This window comes from Eleginops maclovinus, chromosome 11 (genome assembly GCF_036324505.1).
Source record: "Eleginops maclovinus isolate JMC-PN-2008 ecotype Puerto Natales chromosome 11, JC_Emac_rtc_rv5, whole genome shotgun sequence".
Classification (NCBI taxonomy): Eukaryota; Metazoa; Chordata; class Actinopteri; order Perciformes; family Eleginopidae; genus Eleginops; species Eleginops maclovinus.
This window is the reverse complement of record NC_086359.1, coordinates 20,291,182-20,306,697: the sequence shown is the minus strand read 5'-3', so window position 1 is coordinate 20,306,697 and position 15,516 is coordinate 20,291,182. Positions and strand designations below refer to the sequence as shown.

General features: G+C 45.0%; 1 protein-coding gene across 1 annotated transcript in view; it reads left to right on the top strand.

Moving 5' to 3' along the window:
• The window catches only part of srrm3 (serine/arginine repetitive matrix 3), a 72,970-nt gene that overhangs the window by 32,832 nt on the left and 24,622 nt on the right, over positions 1 to 15,516 (top strand). Inside the window, exons 2-3 of the mRNA XM_063896190.1 lie at positions 454 to 758; positions 13,337 to 13,438. Coding sequence (XP_063752260.1) covers positions 466 to 758; positions 13,337 to 13,438 — 395 coding nt within the window. The 5' untranslated portion in view covers positions 454 to 465. The remainder of the gene's footprint in view (positions 1 to 453; positions 759 to 13,336; positions 13,439 to 15,516) is intronic.

Sequence of the window (15,516 nt, the reverse complement as noted above, 5' to 3'; positions counted from 1 at the left end):
GTGTTTTGCAAAGGGTACCACTGCTGAATTTAGGTAGAAAGTCTCCAGCCTGTCCAGAGATAATAACATCTCCGCTCATCTTTCAGTGTTTGTGGCTTCCTGTTCATTCAAATATGTTGTTTTGTATGTTGGAAAACATCCATTGCTAGCTTTGTGGTTGACAAACCAGGTTTCAGGGGCCAAAAAGGGGCCTTCAAGGGGCTCTGCACAACATTCAAAGTGAATAATATGTTCATTTTATATTGCATTTTTGCTAAATGTATGCCTTGTGAATAAGAATGACTCACACAAAACCACCATTAACAGGGCATAGAATTCTGTAATGAATGGAAAATCCTCCTAAATGAGGGTTCTTGGAATGAATGGATGTTAATTCATTAGCATAATATGAAACTGCCAATATCCATAAAACTACCTAGCTCATCTGACAGATCTCATCATTTGTCTCCGCAGAGTTCAGCGATCATGTACGATGCGGCGAGGGTGCCATCGCCTAAGGATGGTGCAAACGGGATGGCCCAGCCGGTGCTGCCCGGAGCGGGAGCAGCTGCAGGAGCAGGAGGGCCGACGCCCACCACAGTCCTACAGTCTAAAACTGAGGAGGGACAGCCAGGTACAGAGGAGGAAGAGGAGGAGGAGGAGCCAGAAGCAGAGCCTGTGCTGGTGAAAAAGCCACACAGAGAGATTCTGGACCATGAGAGGAAGAGGAGGGTGGAGCTCAAATGTATGGAGCTCCAGGAGATGATGGAGGAGCAGGGGTATGTACAACTCTTGACAATTCGGGCCTCGTGCGATTCGAGAGCATTTTAAAAGGGCCCTATTGTGCTTTTGGGGTTTTCCCCTCCAGTAGTGTGTGATATAGGATTGTGTGCATGTGAATGGTCTGCAAAGGTTAAAGGTTTAGTTTACTTAAAGGTCCCCTATTATGCAAAATGCACTTTTTGCTGTCTTTTATACATAAATGTGTCCCCGGTGTGTAAGGAGACACACAAAGTGTCAGAAAATACAACCCTCTCTCTTTTCCTCCTTACCCACATCTCTAAAAATGGGGGTACAAACGAGCTGATCCAGATTTGTTACGGTTCCATCCATCCATCCATCCATCCATCTTCTCCCGCTTTTCCGTCAGGGTCGCGGAGGTAAAATCTCCAGCAGAGAGCCCCAAACTTTCCTTTCCCTGGCCACATCAACCAGCTCTGACTGGGGGATTCCAAGGCTCTCCCAGGCCAGCGAAGAGATTTAATCCCTCGACCTGGTCCTAGGTCTACCCCTCGGTCTCTTCCCAGCTGGACGTGCCTGGAACACCTCCCTAGGGAGGCGCCCAGGTGGCATCCTCACTAGGTGCCCGAACCACCTCAACTGGCTCCTTTCAACACAAAGGAGCAGCGGTTCTACTCCGAGTCCCTCCCGAATGACTGAAATTCTCACCTTATCCCTAAGGGAGATGCCAGCCACCCTGCGGGTAAATCCCATTTCGGCCGCTTGTATCCGCAATCTCGTTCTTTCGGTCATGACCCATCCTTCATGACCATAGGTGAGGGTAGGAACGAAGATGGCCCAGTAGACAGAGAGCTTTGCCTTCTGGCTCAGCTCTCTTTTCATCACAACGGTGCGGTAAAGCGACTGCAGTACTGCTCCCGCTGCTCCGATTCTCCGGCCCATCTCACGCTCCATTGTTCCCTCACTCGAGAACAAGACCCCGAGATACTTGAATTCCTTCACTTGGGGTAAGGCTTCATTCCCTACCTGGAGTGGACAGTCCATCAGTTTCCTGCTGAGAACCATGGCCTCAGATTTGGAGGTGCTGATCCTCATCCCAGCCACTTCACACTTGGCCGCGAACCGATCCAGTGAGTGCTGAAGGTCACAGACCGATGAAGCCATTTGGACCACATCATCTGCAGAAAGCAGTGGTGTAATCCTTAGCCCACCGAACTGCAGACCCCCTCCTCCACGACTACGCCTCGAAATCCTGTCCATGAATATCACAAACAGGATTGGTGACAAAGCGCAGCCCTGGCGGAGGCCAACCCTCACCGGAAATCGGTCCAACGTGCTGCCGAGGACCCGGACGAAGCTCTCGCTTTGAGAGTACAGAGATTGGATGGCCCTGAGTAGAGACCCCCTCACCCCATACTCCCGCAGCACCCCCCACAGTATCTCCCTGGGAACCCGGTCATACGCCTTCTCCAAATCCACAAAACACATGTAGACCGGATGAGCGTACTCCCAGGCCCCCTCCAGGATCCTTGCGAGAGTGAAAAGCTGGTCCGTCGTTCTACGACCAGGACGAAAACCGCATTGTTCCTCTTCAATCTGAGGTTCGACAATCGGCCGGACCCTCCTTTCCAGCACCTTAGAGTAAACTTTCCCGGGGAGGCTGAGTAATGTGATGCCTCTGTAATTGGCACACACCCTCTGATCTCCATTTTTAAAAAGAGGAACCACCACCCCGGTCTGCCACTCCTTCGGTACTGTTTCCGACTTCCACGCAATGTTGATGAGACGTGTTAACCATCACAGTCCCTCAACACCCAGAGCCTTCAGCATTTCTGGGCGGATCTCATCCACCCCCGGGGCTTTGCCACTGTGGAGTTGTTTAACTACCTCAGTGACTTCCCCCCGTGAGATTGGAATTGATCCCCCTTCATACTCCAGCTCCGCCTCTAACATAGAGTGCGGAGTTGTCGGATTCAGGAGTTCCTCAAAGTGTTCCTTCCACCGCCCTAACACACTATCAGTTGAGGTCAACAGCCTTACTGTACACAGCTTGGATGGTTCCCTGCTTCCCCCTCCTGTAGTGTCGGACGGTTTTCCAGAACAACTTTGGTGTCGACCGAAAGTCCTTCTCCATGGCTTCTCCAAACTTCTCCCACACCCGCTGCTTTGCCTCGGCCACGGCTGAGGCTGCTGCCCTTCGGGCCCGTCGATACCTTGCAACTTCGTCAGGAGTACCCAGGGATAACATATCCCGGAAGGCCTCCTTCTTCAGTCGAACGGCTTCCCTGACCACCAGTGTCCACCAGGAGGTTCGAGGGTTACCGCCCCTTGAGGCACCTAAAACCTTGAGACCACAGCTCCCCGCCGCAGCTTCGGCAATGGAGGCTTTGAACACCGCCCACTCTGGTTCAATGTTCCCAGCCTCCACAGGGATGCCTGAAAAGCTCCGCCGGATGTGTGAGTTGAAGGCGTCCTGGACTTGGGACTCCTCCAGACGTTCCCAGTTCACCCGCACTACACGATTGGGCTTACCAGGTCTGTCCAGAGGCTTCCCCTGCCACTCGACCCAACTCACCACCAGATGGTGATCAGTTGACAGCTCCGCCCCTCTCTTCACCCGAGTGTCCAAAACATGCGGCAACAGGTCCGATGATACGATAACAAAATCGATCATGGACCTTCTACCTAGGGTGCTCTGGTACCACGTACACTTATGAGCATCCTTATGTTCGAACATGGTGTTTGTTATGGCCAGTCCATGACTAGCACAGAAGTCCAGTAACAAACCACCACTCCGGTTCAGATCAGATCAGTTCCTCCCAATCACGCCCCTCCAAGTGTCTCCATCATTGCCCACGTGTGCATTGAAGTCTCCCAGCAAGGCTAAGGAGTCCCCTTCAGGAGCCCCATACAGGACTTCTTTCAGGGTCTCCAAGAAGGCCGAATACTCTGAACTGCTGTTTGGTGCATAAGCACACACAGCAGTCAGAGTTTTCCCCCCCATGACCCGCAGGCGTAGGGAGGCGACCCTCTCGTCCACTGGGGTAAACTCCAACAAAGCGGCACTCAACCGGGGGCTTGTGAGTATCCCCACACCCGCTCGTCGCTTCACACCTTGGGCAACTCCGGAGAAGAATAGAGTCCAACCCTTATCCAGAAGTAAGGTTCCAGAGCCGACGCTGTGCGTAGAGGTGAGCCCCACCAGATCCAACTAGTAACGCTCCACCTCCCGCACAAGCTCCAGCTCCTTCCCCCCCAGAGAGGTGACATTCCACGTCCCCAAAGCCAGCTTCTGTCGCCTGAGTCTGGTCCGTCGAGACCCTCTGCTTTCACTGCCACCCTTCTGGCAGCGCACCCAACCCCATCGTTGTTTCCCGTAGGTGGTGGGCCTGCGGGACGGAGAAGCGGAGATGTTGCCCACGTTGCTTTTTCGGGCTGTGCCCGGCCGGGCTCCATGGCAAGCCCGGCCACCATACACTCGCTGACGAGTCCTCCTTCTGGGCCTGGCTCCAGAAGGGGACCCTGGGCTTCCTCCGGGCCGGGTATCCTCGCTTCCAATTGTGTTATTCATGGAGTCTTTTTGAACCAATCTTAGTCTGGCCCCTTACCTGAGACCAATTTGCCATGGGAGACCCTACCAGGAACACAAGGTTCCAGACAACACAGCCCCCAGGTTCATCTGTGCACACAAACCTCTCCACGACGATAAGGTGCTGGTTCTCGGAAAGGCCTCTCAAACCTCAACTCAAATATTTTCTTCATTACTTCTGTCACAGTACACCGCTGATGACATGGTGTTGGCAGCTGTATTAATGTTCTAATTGTTTAAAGTCCTCTAATACAATTACTGCGGTGTCTGTTATGTTCTCTTTGAGTGACTTGAAAGACTTCATTTTAATCTGTAGCGACATTTTAGTGAATGATTATAGCCCGCAAATGGAGCAGAACAGGTAGTCTTATACAGCTACTTAGGCCAATTGATTATGCTAATCTCGTGAATGTCTAGCTGCTCATGGACAGTTAGTATTCATTAAGTTGAAACAAGCATTTATTTCAATTTTTTGCTGTTCAGATATTTTTATAAATCCTATTTCTGAAAAAATGTATAGTATTATATGACAAGAATATGAAATATTCATGAGATAAGCCCAAAAACCGAGCAAGGAAGCACTCCAGTTGCACTGGGTGTAATATGTCAAGTCACATTAGTGTTTGAAGTAAAACAGCAGTTGTTTATCTTTTTCTAACATTTGGGTTATTGAGGAGCTGGTGTGAGCAATGAAAGCGTTCTCCTTGTAATAGAGCTCTCGACATTGACGGGTATATACCTGCAGGGTGCTGAGTTCACAAGCTGCACATAAACATTACATTCAAAATCTGTTAGCTGCCAAAGTCATTTTAACTTAGAAGAAAAAATAGAAAAAGCCCCTGTAGAGTAATGTAGTAAACATAAGGGGCTGCGCTTTTGTTAGGTGCACAGCAGCTGGGTATCTTTTGATTTAACATTTTTAGCAGTGCGATATTTAAATGGGAAGGGATCAGGATGAACGCATTTTGAGGAGTTGTGATAGCTGACATACAATATGAACAATAATTTCACTTTTCATTCCCTTTGAAATCCTCCCTGTATAATGCTTGTATGGTGTTATTTTGCGATAAGAAGAATAACATGAAATGCCACAAATAAAACGAATGTGCAGGGATGCTGTGATCCTGCATGTAACTGTGTCCTAGAATAAAAAGCAGTTCCATGTTATCTGGACAACTCTACAGGGATCTTTTTGGCAGAGACCGGGGCGCTTCCTGCTTGGCCAGCCTCCCCATTCACTATAATTGGCAATGTTCACAATCAGCAAGCCGGTGAAGGAGCGTGTCCTTGTCACTGTTCTGGCGGCTGCTACTTACTGGTTGGGAACCTGTGGAGGAGCAGGCAGGCGCTGATGAGCCTAAAAAAGAAGAGATGGTGTGTTAGGATTTTATGACTAAAATGTCAACCGTTTTACTTCTATTTATATACATACAGTATGTGATTATTTTATCATCACCCCTGCGTAAGTTAAGCTAAAATGTGCAGACATGAAGTCTACTAAAATAGTATAAGGTATAACTTAGTATAATTAAAGACTATCAACAATAGTTGTCACAGGCTTTAGACTACACTGTACACACACACATAATTCAAGGGTTGAAACATGATGATGCATGGAGATTTATACATCAGAAAGTGACATAAACAAGCTTGTTTATGTCATTGAGGCACATTACTCACCCTTGATGTTGCTGCATATTTTGCGGCAAACATTTGAACTTTATATTAATGTCCTTGTCCTCAAGTAATGGTTCTAAGTGAGGTTGCCATAGAGACAGATAAGGGAGAGCACAGACCAACCCAGCGTAGTCTGCTTCATTAGCATGATGTTTGCCTCCGGCACAACGTTAGGAAGAGATCTTGTGTTTGTGGTGAATGCTCTAATCCACAACCTCCAACACACTCCTGCCTGAGTAACCACAGCTCGCAGGCAGACTGCAGGCGAACTCCGACTGTAATTAATGACAAACTGCGATCCTCATTTTCACACGCAAAAATAAGTCAGATTGTATGGAAGTCGATGAGAAATGGACTAGGGTTTAATTCCAACCTGTGGAACTCTCCCTGTTTCCAATCGATCTGTATTTTATCTATAAAAAATGCCTACATACGTGTATTTTTCTTCCTCTCTGTTCTGCTGCTGATCATTTTCATTATTTTAGAATATGCAAATGCATTAAATCAATGCTCTTGTGGGGTTTTGAGAAGGTAGAGATGGATTAGCCTTCCCTATTCTTCCTCTAATTTTGCTACCCATCCTTCCTACATTAAGCCTGATGCTTGTCAGGCAGTGGAGCGTGTTAAAACTGCAGGGTGGAGCTTCAGATTGATCTGACTGAAAGGGAACTGCTGGACTTTACAAAAAAAAAGGAGGGGGTGTGCTTCGGCCATCTGTCAGGCTCCACTCATCTCCTGGCTTTGACTGGTTTCTCATGGTTTGAGACAGAGTCACGACATGGAATGGAACAGTGTTGAGGCAGGCAGCAGCTTGGCTAATGATGGCCGAACACTGGGAAAGCAGGCAGCCGCGCTGACTGGCTCTCCTCAGCCATCAGACAGAGTGCACAAGCTCGGCTGGCAGACAGTCGCACTTGAAGGGCGGCGACCACTCAGCTCAGCGCTGAAGCTCTGCTCACACTCAAGTCATCTCGTTAAGCTATAATAAAAGGAACATCTCATTTGCCAGCTTGGCTCAGCACAGCTACACTTGCCTCTCCAATTTCTAATGTTCCTCTTTAAATGGGAGTATGAGTGCATGTGTGCAGGATTAAGGGATAGAGCAGGGGGATGAAACACAGGGATGGAGACGGGGAGCCATGCCAAGCATTAGACACAATTAAAATGGTGCATGGGGTCTCTTTTCATTATTTATGGATATAAGCCACTCGGCTCAGACTCTACGTCACCTCTGATCCCCCCCATCCGGACTGAGTGAAGGATTAGGCTGGGGGGCAGGTTGGATCCTTGCCTCCTCCTCTTACCCCGCCAGCGTGGCAGAATCTTCCCTCCTCCCTTTACTGTCTGCCCCTCCAATCAAGCCATGCTCTTCTCCAGAGATGAGGCCAGGATAAATAGTCTGTCATGAGTGATGGCCTCACCGTGGGAGCCAATTAGACGGTCTCAGCAATTAAAGCAGTCTGTTCCTTTAGCTACCCAAGGCCCGGCAGCATCCCCCAGTCAGGCTGCACTCAGTGCTCTGCCGCCACTGGGAACATTGCTCTTTTATGTATATCAGATGTGCTGCAGGTTACATACATTAGAGGAGCTCTCACGCCGGTGCCCCCCGTGTTTGAAAAGTGAAGCAAATGAAGTTGGTTATAGTTGCATTCTTACTGATGGCCAGCAGGAGGTGACTCAACGAAGTCTGGAATGAAGTCAATGAGAATATTGCCCTGCTTTCCCAAAAGAGTTTATGGTGTCAATCACTACTTTGAAGTCTTCTGCAAATGAGCATGATGTATATTTAGTAAATGATGGTCCCATTCAGAGCTAAGTAGATGAGAGTGTATGGCATTATTTAGGGCTTGTGGTTGACAGCGCCCTTAACAGCATTACCCAGTCTGGGTGTCTCTGTTTTTGTCTTGGATCTATCAACTTTCAAATGTGAAAAGGTTGTTGCCTAAACTTTTCTTTCGTTTAATGTTCGGTTGAACTGAAAGCAACCCTCTCGAGTCTCTTTTTGTTTGAAAAAAACAATATGGTGATAAAACCTAGATGTGATTCTTGAGGCATCAAAATGGTATTCCGTGAATCAATGGGTGACATGCCGTTACTACTACTACTTTGAGGAAATGGCACAGTACATTACCGAAGCACTGTCAACAACAAAGTGGTTTCTTTCACATCATGAATACTAGGTGGGTAGTGTCTTATATCAAGAAAGTACTATGTTAAAACAGTTCACTGACAGATTTCAATGTCAAAAGCTGCTCTGCATGCAAAGGTCCAGATTCTATTTCAGGGGTGTTTTTCTCCACGCTAATTGAAGCATACGGATCGCACATGATTTAAACTCCTGTGGTGTCTGAGGCTTTTTCCAGCTTCTCTAATGAGCTCCCTTCACAGGGCCACTCAGTCAGATCTGCAGGCTACGTGGGGCTCTCTTTATACACATAAACCCCAAACATCTGCCTAATGCATGCACACACAGACACACACACTCACAGGAAAGTGTGTGCCAGGCCTTTCTGTTTTGCATGCATGACACAATGTGTTCTGCCAACAGTAGGGGCTTTTTAACTACAAGGGAGAGGATTTTACCTTTCCTGCTTCACCGAGCAGAAAAATGTGTGTAAGAAAACGACTATCTGTAGTTTTACTGCTTAATAGAGAGGCTGGCACAAACGAAAAAGACACCACAAAGTGCAACGATACATTACTGTATTTGTGTTCAGGTATAAGAGTGCATACAAGCAATTATTTCCAAGACAGAACATGCTGAAGGTAGAGAGGTTTATACTCAGGAGTTAAATGGCCCCACTTTGGATGCTACTGCTGTGGTAGTGCCTTAATAACATCTGCAGTAAAACTTTCTGAATTGCAAGAGACGTGGGTAGCTTAGATCTTATTCAGAGAGCTGCTCTCGAAACCTCTAAGGCCAGAGCAAATAACTATCTCTGCTCTGATGGAGGTTTTCCTGCAAGCCAAAGCCTGTGTCATAAGACGATAAGCCTGTGTCCTATTAGACTGGAAATTGGAGGGTAGAATGACCCATTTCACATAATGTCACCGGGGGGAGGCCAAAGCCAATATAGTTGGTTCATGCTGGGCAAAAAAGCATCAATTGCTGTTGTTACAGGAGTTCTTAGAGACGATGAGCAGTCGGAAAGAGTGGCAATGGCTGATTGTGCTTCTCCTAACATTGATCTGCTTACTGGTGCGGTGAAAAGGGCAGCTTTTATAAAGTGAGAGAAAGGTATACTCTTTCCTCCCTTCCTTATCTGCCTGGTCTATGTAGTGCCTGCTATCCAACCACAAAATCTATGGCTGTGAAGAGCATCAGTTAAAAAATCCTCTCCCCTTGAGAGTTAAGCTATTTCGCTCTAAATCGGTGGGTCGTTTTAAATTCTGCCCCTGAAATAGAAACGTGGAGGTGTTCAGGTTCGCCTTCCCACGTTCCCAGCTCCATTCAATCTTGCTAACTACATTGGCATCACTTTGCCTCTGTAGTGTTTGCAGCAGGATTGATGGCTGCAGAGTTTAGGTGTACGGCAGTGCCTGCGGACGACTTGTGAAAAAAAGGCTCTTCAGACATCAAGCGTAGAAACATCCCTGGCAGCCAGAGGGAGAACACACACCAACACACAAACACTCACAGGTACCTCCTCTTCAAATCGATGACTATCAGCGTAAGGAGGGTCTCTGGGCCACAACCATTCATTTGGCAGGATCGTGAGTTAATGGGGGGAATCAGCGGGAGCTCGAAGCTTTTTAATTACTCCAATCAACTTCTTTAATCGTGGTGATTTTTCAAGGCTAGGGTGGCCCCCCCTTCCCTCTGATCGATGTCCCCTGTCTCTCTGCCCAAATCACTGGGCCTCTGTACGCTGAGTGTCTGGGCTAAATAGTTTTCATTTGATTCCACTTGGCTTGCTCTGACCTCTGATTTATCCCACCTCATTCACAAAAACACTGAATTGAGCGAATATTTTTCTTCTTACGTGTAGTGCTATTTATTAATCTATAGTGTTTAGATATGAGTTGCCAATTGTTGAAGAAAAGGGCCAAAGAGATGTCTGCCTTTCCCCCAGTATTATGGAATTCAACGACACTCTGCTTGGGCAAAGTAATATATTACAAATTCTAGAAGTCATTATCAGATTTTTTTTCTTTTAGCTACAACTACCTAAGAAAAGTGCATGTAGTCGTGGTTGAGGCTAGTGAAAAAAGAATGCTTTTGCACTAATCAGTTGATAATAGTACCTGCATGGATATACTTCTAAAAATGTCTGGGCATTATCTTGAATTGGGAGATATTGCTGTTGAATTTCTCTAATTAATTTGGCAATTTATGCACCACAAGCAAAGTGCCATCTAGAAACTGTCCCTTTAACACTACTTTTCAGTTGAATTGATTGTTATCAAGCCTTGCTGAGAGTGACCGCTCCTCTGCACTGTGTGGGCAGAACAGATGGTGTGTTAGACAGCAAGCAGCTACCTTTACAGCTGCAAGAAGTGCTAATTAAACGCGCAGGAGAGGAGAGACGAGTTGTTTCGCTGTGCTCACTAAATAGCTCAATAGTCACTGACAAACATCCAATAAATGACCAACTACACATATCGATTCAGAGCTCTTTATGGATATTTGCTGAACTTCCCTTAAATGCATCTCAAAAGTTTGGCCCTCTTTTTCATTTGATTTGTCTAAAGTTTTGGTCTTTGTAGATGACTCACTATTCATCAGGTTCCTCCCTGCAGACTTTCAGCTGTTCTGAGAATGCTCCTGAATCTACACCCACTCTTTGTTGATGCAGCCTCACCACTGGGCATTAACTTTCCCACTTTGGACGGTCAGCTAGAATGATGGAAAAAAAAACAACTGCCGAGATTCATGCTGAGAAGCTGTGCAGAACTTCAATTTTGAGCAATTCAATGGATGGCGGGGAATGAAGGGGATGCAATAGGTTGTGTCTGCTTCCTTTCAAGGTGCAACCCTTCTTTTCCTTTTTTAAAGTTAACAGGGTTAGCTGCGGGTGCCGACCCTCTCATTGAATCAACACACAGAGAAGAAGAAAGTCCTACAGCCGTGGTGTCCGTTTGTTCATTCAGTAACCTTTTTCACAGTTTTAACATATTGTCCACCCTAGCTTGATACACAACAGACAGCTGAGAGTCAGCTAACCTACATCGATTGCTCCTGCGATGTGCATGAAAAGCCATGAATATAAAGTGTGTGTTTGTGGCCTCCATTGTGCTGAGTTGACAGCTGCTGGGCAGAGATATTTGCCGTACAGCAGAACCTGATGGTGCTGGATCCTTTTTGTCTATTGGGCCATCTTCCAGCTATTTCAGCTAATCTCATTCTCCGCACCACCATTGCGCTGATAGCACCAAACTCAGAAAACATGGTATGGGATGCTACATGTTATCTGGGAACAGCAAACACTCCTCAAACTAATGCCATTTCCACACTGAAATAAGCCCCAGGTTAATTTACAATCCCATTTATGGAATGTATCATGCTATGAATTGGGGAAGGGAATCTGCTGCAAAGTGTGAGTCTCTGATCCAGCGTTGAGCGATGGACAACTCCTATGCTCGATCACTGTATGCGAGTGGAGCTCATGTCAGATGTTGTTACCTAATAAACTGGAAAATGAACTAAATGGACAAAGGCACGTGTCGCAACCTATTTTGTTTACTTTATTTCTAGAGCTGATTTTCATAGCGCGGGTCGAGACTTAAGTTCTTGCTAAGATAAATCCGTATTCTCAATTAGGGATAAATGCTACAGCAGGGGTAGGGTTGTTAAAATCCTCCAACGGGCAATTTCCGACATAGTTTTCTGATGGATGTGTATGCGGCCCACTGAGTTAGATGTGAAAATGTTCTGGCTCTATAACGGGCTGTTCTTCCTGCTTGCATCTATATTTTTCAGAGGAATACTATTAGCAACAACTAATTTTCAAAATACTGACGTTGTAGGGCTTGACTTATACAAGAAGAAGAATTTTGCCATAGAACCGTGTCACTTTGTGTGTTTTAATACAATGTTTATTTACATTAATGATTAAATGTATGCTGAATTAGCTCTTCATGTTTGCCTCGTACCCATCAATGTGAACACAACAGAAACTGAACACGATGACTCTCAGGCAGACTCTGTTTACAACTCGGTCTTTGTCGTTGTTTATTTTAAGCAGAGTTTTAAATTGGTCGCAATTGGGGCTATCCTGCACTAATTTTAAGTACCTCAATTTCCTGTTTGAGTTGGATCAGTCTCACATTCATTGCTTCTGTATTGTGGCGGATTAGTGAATCTCAATCCGAACATACTGCTATATCCCGTCACTTCTCGTTGTACTTAATACAACGAAACAACACTTTATTATTAATGGCTGATTCTTCCAGTTAGTCTAACTCTGCGATGTCTGTCTCCCAGCGTCACTTTCACAGCTTTATTAATCCTTTACTCTCTCCCCCTCCCTTCCTCAGTCCTCCTTACCTTCATGTTCCTCTGTCAGCTCATTACATGCCATTACCACGGCCAGAGCAGAGTGTGGAGATGGTATGAATACACCAGGAAATGTAGACTGTATTAAAGAGGCCATGCACTGTCAAGTTCACAGATATGTATAACTCCCCTGTCTGAAGAATGGCACGGGGCAGCAGCTACTTCTTTGTCGCTGTCGCACTTGTTCAGACAGCCTGGATGAATTATTACTGTGCAAGAAGTCAGTTTTATTCATTTATCTACAGCGGCAAATAATATCACAATGAAATGAAAGTACAACACATGTTTTTGATGCTTGTCAGTTGCAACAACTGACAGCCACAATATATCTGTAATAAAAAAAGCTAGATATTCTCAATCGGAGAATATGAATGCATCTACAGTGTAGCACAGATAGTAATTGCTTTCTTGTCCCTCTGCAGCCATCGCCAGTATTCTGTCTGTCAGCTGACTAAAAGCTCCTCACAATGCCCCACGGTTACTCTCAACTCAGCACTTTGCTTACAGAGTAAACATGGCATGCAGCCTGTGCATGAACTTGAAACCCGCCGGGGTCAGGAGAGGGTGACAGTGAGTCATCAGAATATATACAATACATATATTTTCTTGGCTGAGTTTCCTTTTGAGTTGAGAAAGAGATGTTTTTGCCATGTGTGGTAACTTGTACAAAAAGGCTCTACACGGGCACATGGCAGTTATGGTAGATGACGGGTCAATGCTCTTATTTACAGCTGCTGCTTCAGCGTACAGTGTGTTCATCATTCCGTTTCAGGAGACAAAACTGCAGATTACTGATAATTGGGTACAGTATGTGTGCCTCACCTAAACTGCTGTGTCTTTACACCCTTCCCCAGGTACACAGAAGAAGAGATCCGGCAGAAAGTGAGTACGTTCAGACAGATGCTGATGGACAAGGAAGGCGTCATCACCAGAGAGGGCTCACACACACAGCCAGTGTAAGTAACTATCAGGTTTCTTGTCTGTGATGTAAACCATAGGGATGCAACACCAAAGCTTATACCTGTTTCTGTATTCATCTAAATTTAGCAGTGGTGAAAAGTATTAAGGTCTTTCACTAAAGTACAAGTTAAGTATAATTTGTCAAGATGGTGGCAAGGATAATACAAGTATTTATTGAACTTTTCTATGTACTCCAGGTTTTTAAAGCCACAATAGCCAAAATGTGGCCTGCAACAGAATTCATAGGGCTGTTTTTGCTGATCTCTGGAAATGCGTTTTCATTCTGAAGCAATGTTTGATCATGCTCATCCCTGAGTTAGAGGAGTGACGAGTCAGCAGGCTAAAACGGTATAAAAAAAGTCAATAAAATAGGGGTTTTAAAAAATGGTGAATCACCGCAACCCTGAGAGATTCATGACCACACAGTCATAAATGAGTGGGGAAAATGTAATCATGATCGCTCCAGTAGTATGACACACATACAAGACTGCACACATGATCCTGGTTGCTGATAAAAAAAATACATTAGTATATTTAAAATACAATATTGTTTATTTTAATATTTCAGTGTGATTATTGTTGCAATAATGTGTACATCACTTTACCGGAGGTAAGACAGAGCAGTACGGAGTCTTTTTGTACGCGTGGAGATCAATAGTAGAAATATAAAACAGGAGGTCACAATACAAAAGGTCAGATAAACATTGCGCCACACAATTGAAGGTTGTGCATGCAATGGTGCAATGGTAGCAAAAGTTCCACAGACAAATACATTTGGTTTGAAAAGCCAAGCTTCATGAAGCTCACAGTAACAATAACCTGCAACATCAGTCAAGCTTCACGCTGCCCTGCACAACTTAAGTAATTAAGGTTAAACCACGCTGAATGTCGGAATATTTAACCATCTGTGTTTGTAGATTATTTGTCCACATTCTGTCACATCTGGTGCTTTGGCCACAAGCAGTTCCTATTCACATGGCACACACAACAACCACATGGAGTGCTTCGATGCAGAACAAAGGGATTGCATTGCTAGCTGTGTTAAATATCCAAACACATAAAGAATATCCCTACTTAAGAGTAAATTTAATGTAGAGAAAAAAGACTTCTGCTGATTGTGACAAGGTGTTCATGAGGTCCGTGTTTAGATTTGACTGAGTTATAAATCTGAGAAGAAGTTGTGGTACATTTCAATGTCAAGGGATGACCACTTATACCGGGGAAAAAACAGAAAAACTCTCCAAAGCATCTCCTAGTTGTAACAGCGACAAAGCATTTGCTTACTAAAAATGTGTCCTCTTACATGCCATTGAATTTGAATTCCAAAACTTCTCATCCTAAATAATTCAGTTATAAACAGAACGCGCACTTTATTTGGAATCCTGGTAGTAGCACTTACAGTATATAGAGAGTCATATCTTTACTTTCAATTTGAACTCAACTTCAAAAAATGTATGCTTAGATTCATGACAGATTGGTCTTGATTATGTCAGAGTTTTTATTGGCACAAAGCTAATGTGGGTAGGACTGATGAACAATGCTTGTTTGACCGATGCAAATGTTGCCCTTCTGTAGATGTGTTCCTAATAATGATACAGCACTTTTTCTTTTGTGAGCCCCCTGACAGAATCCACTTTGACAATCACTGCCCTCTGTGGATACATTATTATCCACCTAAGCCGTTGATTCTTTGTTTCTCTGCAACTTATTTATTAGAAAAGTTTGGTATTATTGATGATAACTTAATTATATTAAATGAATCTAATAAAACCAGACAGCCATAAATATCATATACAAGCAGAAATTGATTTTTAAAAGCGGTTATGAGGAATAGCCTGCCATCTGGTAATGTCTTTAGGCGGTTGGCTCAGAAGAATACGGGATGTGATAGCAGAAGTGCTATACATCTTAATTTAGATTTGGCTTTTTCAGTCATCTATAAAAAGAAAAGGGAATTGTTAAACCCTGATGCTTTGAAAACAATCAGAAGCATTTTAAAGTCTACTCTAAACTCTGCTTGAAACCACTGAGGCGGAGATTGCAGTGATAATTGTCAATTTGTGTAGCGCTAAGC